A 9500-nucleotide genomic window follows, 5' to 3' on the forward strand; every position below is an offset into this window, starting at 1 on the left:
AAAAACTGAAAAATTGTGAAGAGTTTTTAAAAACACATTTGTAAAATATTACATTCAAACAAGTTTTTAGTTTTTAAATTTTCAAAAACTAAAATAGAGTTTTTAAAAAGCCTTTCAAACAGGCCCTAATTAGTTTCAGACAAACAAAAAAAATACTAACATTAATTAATTAATAAAATAATACGTTTTATTTATTCGCCGTTGGAAGTGCTTTCTCACTCATCGATATTTCCGTTTTCTCCAATTGGCCAATTCGACAACTCTGAAAAAAAGCCTCCACCCTCTCTATCTTCTTCTGTTTCTCTATCTTCTCCACTAAAATTCTCCCCGGTTCGGTTTTTTACCCGAACCGTTCTCTACCCCACTCTCTCTCTCAAGTTCCTCACTTCGCTAAACGAACTACGCAAATTTTCACCATCACCAAAACCTTTCAATTCTCAATTCGTTGTTATCATCACTTTTTTGATCAATCCATTTCACAGTAAGTTCTATCGCTTTCCGATTTGGTTTATAGATCTGTTACTTCATTTCGTACATGATTTTTGTGCGCGTTCGTGTTCGTGTTCGTGTGTTTCGTTTTTTGTTTTGATTTGCGTTTTGTAACGTTTCGCTGTACGATTTTGACGTGTTCAATTTGGATCTGAATGATAATTGAGCGGTGTTTTTGATTGGATCTGATTTAGGTTTTAGAGATCGGAGAGGAGAAGATCTATGGCGCATAGGGTGGATCATGAGTATGATTACTTGTTCAAGATCGTTTTGATCGGAGACTCTGGTGTTGGTAAATCCAACATTCTCTCTAGGTTTACGAGAAATGAGTTTTGCTTGGAGTCTAAATCTACTATTGGAGTTGAATTCGCCACCAGGACTCTTCAGGTATTTGAACTTTCTTTGTGCGTTGATCGCTCCCTGTGAATGTTTTCATTTGTAACGTGTATCATTACTGGTTGATCCTTGTTTTTTCATATTTTTAAATTTTCAAGTTATTTGAGTATGTTGTGGTTTGTCATAAGCATTGATTGTTTAGAATTTTCAAGTTATAGCTAAGATCCTTTGCTGAGGGTCATCAATCCAGAGAGACTGGTTTGACATAGAGGAATGATTTTAGCTTCAAGTGCCTCTAGTTCATATTATTATTGGAAAATATACATTTTTGATTGACGTCTTGTTGTACCATATGAATCACGGACACCCCAAATACGACACCAACACTGAAACTGACACGGCCACGACTTCAGAGGTGTCGGTACAGATGCTGTACCTATTAGATTTATAGATAAGCCTTCTCAAAAGAAAACTCCAAGCGTATCAGTAATCAAATATTCTGAGTTCAAAACCGCAAAGGGTTGACCTATTGAAGCATTACAGGGCTTGTATCCAACATGTTGCAGGCTCTAGTTCCCACTGGTCCCTAGGGGAGAGGTCAATGGAATTTTATTCTTAAATTTTTAAATACTCTCACACTTTCTATTCCCATTTCAAAAAATATTCTGAATCCGGTTGACTTTTAGTTTAAAACTAAACTGATATTATATTTTACACCCTTTTATTGAGAGTAGACTTTCTGTTGCTTGATAGTGTTGAAGTTATTTTTTATATGATGTTATGCTTATGAATTCTTGTTTGTATTACAATGTTACCAATGGTTGTTTCCTTGACTTTCTCCTCAGGTAGAGGGAAAGACTGTAAAAGCACAGATATGGGACACAGCGGGTCAGGAGCGGTACCGTGCGATTACCAGTGCCTATTATAGAGGCGCTGTTGGTGCTCTCCTTGTATATGACATAACTAAGAGGCAAACCTTTGACAATGTCAACAGGTGGCTGCGTGAATTGAGGGACCATGCGGATTCTAATATAGTGATTATGATGGCTGGAAATAAGTCTGATTTGAACCATCTTAGAGCTGTTTCAGAAGATGATGGTCATGCATTGGCAGAGAAGGAAGGTCTCTCTTTTCTTGAGACATCCGCATTGGAAGCAACCAACATTGAGAAGGCATTCCAAACCATATTGACAGAGATCTACCATATTGTAAGCAAAAAAGCACTTGCAGCTCAGGAAGCAGCTTCTGGTACCCCACTTCCTGGTCAAGGAACCACCATCAATGTTGCAGATTCCTCTGCTAATACAAAGAGAGGCTGTTGCTCCACTTAATGTGACATTTTCAGTAAAATTGTTACTGCAGATAGTATTTTCCCCCCAATTCTGTTTTTGCCCCTTTCTCTTCCTCTATTTTTATTTTTCCTTCTTTATGGGTGAGAAAGAAACATGTAGAGTACATTTACTTTGTTGAGTTGCGATGAGGAAGCCTGTGAAAGATTCAAAACTATAGCGTTGCTAGTTTCTTTTGGTTATTTCTTCCTTGATGTGATAATTTCTTTTGAATTGATGTAATATTATTGGAGCTGACAGATATTATTGAAGCTGACGTTTCAGGGAGGTCGTGTAAGATTAAAATCTGCTTTAGATTTTTGTTTATTATTTAAGGCTACTTGACATCTCTGACATAATGTATGATCATTCCTTTTGCCATATCTTTATGGGTTGTTAATGAGTGTCCAAATGACATTGATAAAATGAGATAATAAAGAGATTTCATCTTGAAATACAACTTAAACAATTTCATGTTTAATTATCATTACAAGTATTTTCTCTAAAATGATCTCTTTTAGTTCCTTAAACAATGTTTTAACTGTTACTTTTTAAGGCACTGCTATCTTTTTACTACTTAGTAGGAGTACTGTAAAATAAATTAGCTAGTTACTTTGGGAGGTGAATTTGCACCACTATAGCTTAAAAGTAGCTGCATTTTAGTGGGAACGAGAGGAATGCTGTTTTAAAGGATGGAAAAAAAAGAAAAAGGAAAGAGAATGAAAAATGATGCTTTGAACTAGAATGATTTAGAAAAGGGTAAGTTTTTTAGGTAGTTCACCGGTCACCATTGACCAATACTTATCATTATTAGAAATTCCAATATCTGGTCAACAATATTCTTGAAAATAATAGTTCATGATTCTTTGTTTTTATTGAAATAGTATCTATTAGATTACTATTTCTATCATAAAAATAAAAATGACAGAATATGTGTCATACATTATCATATCCTGTTTCTATAGTTTAAATTCTTATCCTAAATTTATTTTATTATTTTTCTAAATTTAATTTATTTAATATTATTAAATTGTATTCTATATTATATATAATTTTTTTTTTGTTTTTAATATTTATCTTATCATGTTATTATTATATAAAACAATAAAATAATGTTATCATATTTTTTTATTAAGGTAATGCTAACTTGTTAAGAAAACCTACTTATAGAAATTTTGTCTTGAAAAAAAGAGTAAAAAGATTAATGTTATACTTCATTAAAATCAGTATACAATTTTCAAGTTATTATTCTTTCAATTAGTTCTTAACTTGTGCCCCTAAGACACAAATTAGCATTACCCTTTTTATTATTATGTTTTATTATGTTTGCACAAAATACATGATAGGATATTGTCTATCATAATGCTATCATATCTCAACTTTATCCAACTCTCTATTTTATATTATGTCTCCATTCTATCTTGCACATCAAACTTACTCTTAAAATTTACTTTAAAAAATGATTTCTATGTAGTTAGAATTTTAGATATTTTTTAAATATCGATCGACCAAGATAGTCCATGTTAAAATTTGTCTAAGACATGCATACCACTTATCAAAATAGTCCATATTAAAATTTGTCCAAAACATGTGCATTTTCAAGTGCTTTGGTTGTTTAAACTTTAAGTGTAAAGTAAGAAAAATAAAATAGAATCCATATTAAAATTTGTTAAAAAACATGTGTATTTTCAAGTACTTTGGTTGTTTAAAGTCAAAATAGAATAGAATAAAGCGCATCTAGTAATCCTATATGATGGTGCATCACTAATATTTTAGAAAATATTTCATAGGTTGTGAGAATATGGCGGATTCCACCATCAATGGCAAATGTATATGCCCTTGTGAAACTAGTAAGAAAAGAATTTTATGGAAAAAGTTAGCAGACTTTGATAGAAAGGGATTCAACAACTATTAATTCTTAGATCTAAGGTTCAACAAGGATAAAAACAAAACTGAATTGCATAAGAAAAAGAAGGAAAATAAATGTTGTGTTAATTCTTGTCTACCATTGCAAAAGAGGCAGCTGCCAATAAATACAAGAGAGTGTTCCAAACTCTAAAGGGCTAAACGAAAATGGGTCTGGCCCAATAATAAAACATAAAAAGTGTAAGTATAAGAGTGCGCCTAAGAGGAGGGGGGGGGGGGGTGGGGGGGGGGGGGGGGGGGGGGGGGGGGGGGGGGGGGGGGGGGTGAATTAGGTGTTTCAAAGATTTATACGGTTTTTAGAAACTTGTACTTATTTTTTGGTTAAGTGTTTGAAGGCTTTTGATGGTTTGTATCTTTATCTTGGTAATGGTGATGAAAGCGGTAAATACGGAAAGATAAAGAACACAACGATATATACTGGTTCCCCTCACAATCCGAGAGTACTCCAGTCCCCTTTCAAACACGAAAGAGATTTCACTATAGTTAGAATTATTGTACAAGCCTATGCCTACCCTTGGCCTTTAACCTTAGATCTGAAAATTGGTTTAAGTCACCCGTCATATGCTTTGAACAACCACTATCTAGATACCATAGGTTTGAAGTGGTCTTCAAGCATGCCTTCAAAACAAATTAAGTTTTATTAGGTACCCAAGTGGCTTTGGGTCCATCATAGTTAGTTCCTTTCTTCACCCATACATAATGTCCACTAGGAACACTAAAGTTCCTTACATAACAAGCATTGGGTGTGTGACCAATAATACAACAATAAAAACAAGTAGGTTCAAAGTTACTTCTATATCTAGGAGGATAAGATTTCTTCTTAACAAAGTTCTTCCTTTTAGGATAATGTTGCATTACTTTAGGCTTGATCACTTTCTCTTGAATTGGTTGGTTACTAGCCTTGACAAAGATAGTCTTGTTGGATCTTGGTTTATCAAATTTAGAGAAACCAAGTCCGCTCTTATCATTGGAGTATCTTTGTGTGCTGAGAACATTTTCCAATCCAATTTGCCCTTTTTCATATCTTTCTAAAACGTTTTAATTGGACAATTTGGAAGGAAAGTGATTCACAATTCTTGCATGCAACATTATCTTCTTGAACACTTATCATTTTTTCTTTGTCATCTTTATGTTCTACTTCAATTATCTTAACCTTCTCTTCTAAAGATGATATTATTTTCTTTTGAGATGAGATAGTTTTATAGAGAATTTTGCATTCTTTTAATAATTCTTCTATTGCACCTTGCGCACCATTATCAAAAAGAGAATCATCATAACTAACCTCGCCTTCTTCATCGTCGGAGTGGTGTGATGCCATTAGTGCAAGGTTTGCACTTTCGTCACTATCGGAGTCCGATGAGGAACTTACTTCATTATCTTCCCATGCTATGTAGGCCCTTTTATTTTTGAACTCCTTTTTGCCTTTGAATCCATCCTTCTTTGAAAGATTTGGACATTCCGGCTTTATGTGTCCTTGTCTCCCACATTCATAGCATGTAACTTCTTGTGATGAAGTGGATGCTTCTTTATCTTTATGCTTTGAGAATTTCTTTCTTTTGACATAGTTAGTATTATCAATATTATTTTTATTACCAAAAAATTTGCCTAACCTTTTTACAAGAAGCAAGAAGTTTTCATCTTCATCCGATGCATCTTTCATTTTGCTTTCTTTTGAATCTACTTTTAATGCAATGCCTTTGGATTTCTTCTCTAAGTTCTCATGCTTTTCCAATCTTCCAAGTTCTGTCTCATATTCTTGAAGTTTTCCAAATAGTGTTGCGGAAGTAAGTTTTGATAAATTCTTCTTTTCGGATATCGCCGTCACTTTTGGTTGCCACTCCCTTGTCAAAGATCTGAGCACTTTAAGATTAAGTTCTTCGGTAGTAAGAGTCTTACCAAGTGCCTTCAAGTGATTTGTCAAATGTACGAATCGTTTTTGCAAATCGAGAATAGTTTCTCCGGGCTTCATTCTAAACAGTTCGTACTCTTGGCTTAAAGTATTCAATCTTGATCTTTTAACTTCAGCGGTACCTTCATGAGTTTCTACAAGAGTATCCCAAATTTCCTTTGATGTTGTACATGTTGATACTCGGAAGAATTCATCCATACTAAGAGCACCATGAAGAAGATTGACCGCCTTTTTGTCAGCAAGAACCCTTTTTCTATCATTATCATCCCATGACGCTTTAGGTTTCTCCGATCCAACACCATTAACGACCGTTATAGGAACATGAGGACCTTGTAGGACAGCCTCCCAAACTTCTTCTCCTTGTGCTTCTAGATGAGCCTTCATTTGGATTTTCTAAAAGTCAAAATATTCACCACAAAACAATGGAGGCTTGTTGTTAGAACCACCATCTTTGAAAACCGGTTTTTGATTTGCGGAAGCCATTCTGGATCTTTAGGAACAAGTTACCTATAACTTGCTCTAATGCCAAATGTAAGTATAAGAGTGCGCCTAAGAGGGGGGGTGAATTAGGTGTTTCAAAGATTTATACGGTTTTTAGAAACTTGTACTTATTTTTTGGTTAAGTGTTTGAAGGCTTTTGATGGTTTGTATCTTTATCTTGGTAATGGTGATGAAAGCGGTAAATACGGAAAGATAAAGAACACAACGATATATACTGGTTCCCCTCACAATCCGAGAGTACTCCAGTCCCCTTTCAAACACGAAAGAGATTTCACTATAGTTAGAATTATTGTACAAACCTATGCCTACTATCTAACCTATAGGGTGATCAAAGGTTCTTAACACCTTTAAGATCAAACAACACTAATGTGAATGAAGAACAATCCTCTTCAAACACACCACTTACTTCAAACAATCCTGGATAGTAAGGAAACAATACAATCTTATTTTCAACAATCCTGAAAAATAAGATATAATTTCTAAGTATAATTTGAGTAGAAGTTTGTAGAGCAATATCAATCTTGGATTGATCTTCTTCTTCAAATAAACAATTCTCAAAATGAATATAAGTGTTCACAATGTATGCATGAAACTTTGAATGGATTTCTCAATGAAAATGTGTATAGAAAGTTTCACTTGAAAATAAGATTTGATGAACACTTGGAAATATTGAAAGATGAAGAATATATGGTTTATGAATTGTTAATGAAGAAGGTGAATAATGATTCTGAAATATGTAGTATTTATAATGTGTTAAACACCTCTTTGAATGGTTATTTTTCCATGAAACAATGCAATGATCAAGTGGTAAGAAAATGGATTCGTTTGAATAAGATCATGCAATGAAAAAACACACTGGTTCAGTAGGAACCAGTTCCTGCCTAGGACAACCCGGTTCCTGCTGAACGTTACAGCAGAAAAATTCAAATTTTGAACTGAGGAACCGGTTCCCACCTAGGGACAACCCGGTTCCTAGTAGTAAAACACAGAATGCTGAAAACTGAGAATGTTGGGAACCGGTTCCCCCATAGGGACAACCCGGTTCCTAAAACCTTTATTTTGAATTTTAACTTTGAAAAAGGTTTTAAATGAACTTTTGAAGGATGACACTTTGTAGTATGTTTATGATATGCATGGAAATATATTTGTGAACAATTATATGTCAAAGTGAGTATTGTTTATACCTTTGACATTTTAGCTCGATTCTTGAATCTTCATAATTTCTTCAAGACTTTGAAATGATGTATTTTTGCTTGATACTTGAAATTCTTTTTGCACATCCTTTATAAAAACTTGATGTCCATATTGTCTTCATCAAAACAAACTATGCTTGAGAGGCTTGCAATTACATTCTCCCCCTTTTTGATGATGACAACCAAGTCTTGAAAAAAGTTCTGAAAAAGAGTTGTTTTGTGCTTTTGAAATTATGTAGAACAATGCAAGGCTCCCCCTATGTTAGAGACTCCCCCTAAATCCATGATTCCTTGATTTATGGTGATGAGTTTCATTTGATAATTTTAACAATGGCCTGCATTTTTCTTTGAAACAAAACAACAACAAAAACACATGCATATTCTTCTCCCCCTTTGTTATTATCAAAAAGGATGGGGAAAAAGAGAAAATTGATATAAAATCTTTGATGTATGAAAATGACGAACAAATTTTAAACATCACCTTCGTCTAAAATTCCAAGCTCTCGTCGAATTTTGTAAAACGATTCTTTTGGGAGAGGCTTGGTGAAGATATCCGCAAGTTGATTATGAGTATCTACAAAAGTGACTTCAACATCTCCTTTAAGCACAGATCGCGAAGAAAATGATGTCGAATGTCTATGTGTTTGGTTCTTGAATGCATGACCGGATTCTTTGTAATATTTATAGCACTTGTATTGTCGCATCGAAGAGGAATGCATCCGAGATCAAGTCCGTAGTCACGAAGTTGTTGCTTAAGCCAAAGAATTTGTGCACAACAACTACCCGCTGCTATGTATTCCGCTTCGGCCGTACTAAGAGTAACACATGCTTGCTTTTTACAAGCCCATGATACTAATGCATTTCCAAGAATGTGACAAGTACCACTTGTGCTTTTACGATCAGTTTTACATCCTGCATAATCCGCGTCAGAATAACCAATTAAATTGCAAACACTACCTTTTGGATACCATAAGCCAACATTGGTTGTTCCTTTGAGATACTTCATGATCCTTTTAACCGCCATAAGATGTGATTCCTTTGGATTTGCTTGGAAGCGAGCACAAAGACAAACACTAAACATTATGTCAGGACGGCTTGCCGTCAAATATAATAAAGAACCAATCATACCTCGATACTTAGTAATATCAATTGGAGTACCGGATTCATCTTGATCAACATATGTACCGGAGCCCATTGGAGTATTCATTGCTTTACAATTATCCATATCAAACTTCTTCAATAATTCTTTACAATATTTGGATTGATTGATAAAGATTCCATCTTTGAGTTGCTTAATTTGTAGTCCAAGAAAGTAGTTCATCTTTCCCATCATAGACATCTCGAATTCTCCTTGCATCATCAATGAGAATTCCTCACACATTTCTTTGTTAGTCGATCCAAAAATGATATCATCAACATAGACTTGAACCAATAAAGTGTTACTCTTGATTTTCTTAATGAACAAAGTTTTATCAACCTTACCCTTTTCGAAACCCTTTTCACACAAAAAATTGCTAAGTCTATCATACCATGCTCTTGGTGCTTGCTTTAAGCCATAAAGAGCCTTTCTCAACTTAAAGACATGTGTAGGATTCTTGAAGTCTTCAAATCCCGGGGGTTGTTTGACATAGACTTCTTCATTGATGTAGCCATTCAAGAATGCGCTCTTGACGTCCATTTGATAAAGCTGAAAATTTAATGAACATGCATAAGCAAGTAAAAGACGAATAGCTTCTAACCTTGCAACCGGAGCAAATGTTTCTTCAAAGTCGATTCCTTCTTCTTGATTGTAACCTTGGGCCACCAATCTTGCTTTGT

The 9500-nt window shown here is 34.5% G+C and overlaps 1 protein-coding gene across 1 annotated transcript; it reads left to right on the forward strand.

The window, feature by feature from the left end:
• The first annotated feature begins 216 nt into the window (after nt 1-216).
• LOC131636043 (ras-related protein Rab11C) lies at nt 217-2483 on the forward strand. The gene is made up of 3 exons (XM_058906689.1): nt 217-481; nt 684-876; nt 1671-2483. The coding sequence occupies exons 2-3, from the start codon at nt 712-714 to the stop codon at nt 2154-2156; spliced, it is 651 nt and encodes a 216-aa protein (XP_058762672.1). The 5' UTR covers nt 217-481; nt 684-711; the 3' UTR covers nt 2157-2483.
• The last annotated feature ends 7017 nt before the right edge of the window (nt 2484-9500 follow it).

Source organism: Vicia villosa, unplaced genomic scaffold (genome assembly GCF_029867415.1).
Source record: "Vicia villosa cultivar HV-30 ecotype Madison, WI unplaced genomic scaffold, Vvil1.0 ctg.001617F_1_1, whole genome shotgun sequence".
Lineage (NCBI taxonomy): Eukaryota > Viridiplantae > Streptophyta > Magnoliopsida > Fabales > Fabaceae > Vicia > Vicia villosa.

Excerpts from the sequence above, each read along its gene's own strand:
- LOC131636043 (XM_058906689.1), top strand. The coding sequence starts at position 712 with ATGGCGCATAGGGTGGATCATGAGTATGATTACTTGTTCAAGATCGTT. Across the intron at positions 877-1,670 it reads TCGCCACCAGGACTCTTCAG|GTAGAGGGAAAGACTGTAAA; the intron begins GTATTTGAACTT and ends CTTTCTCCTCAG.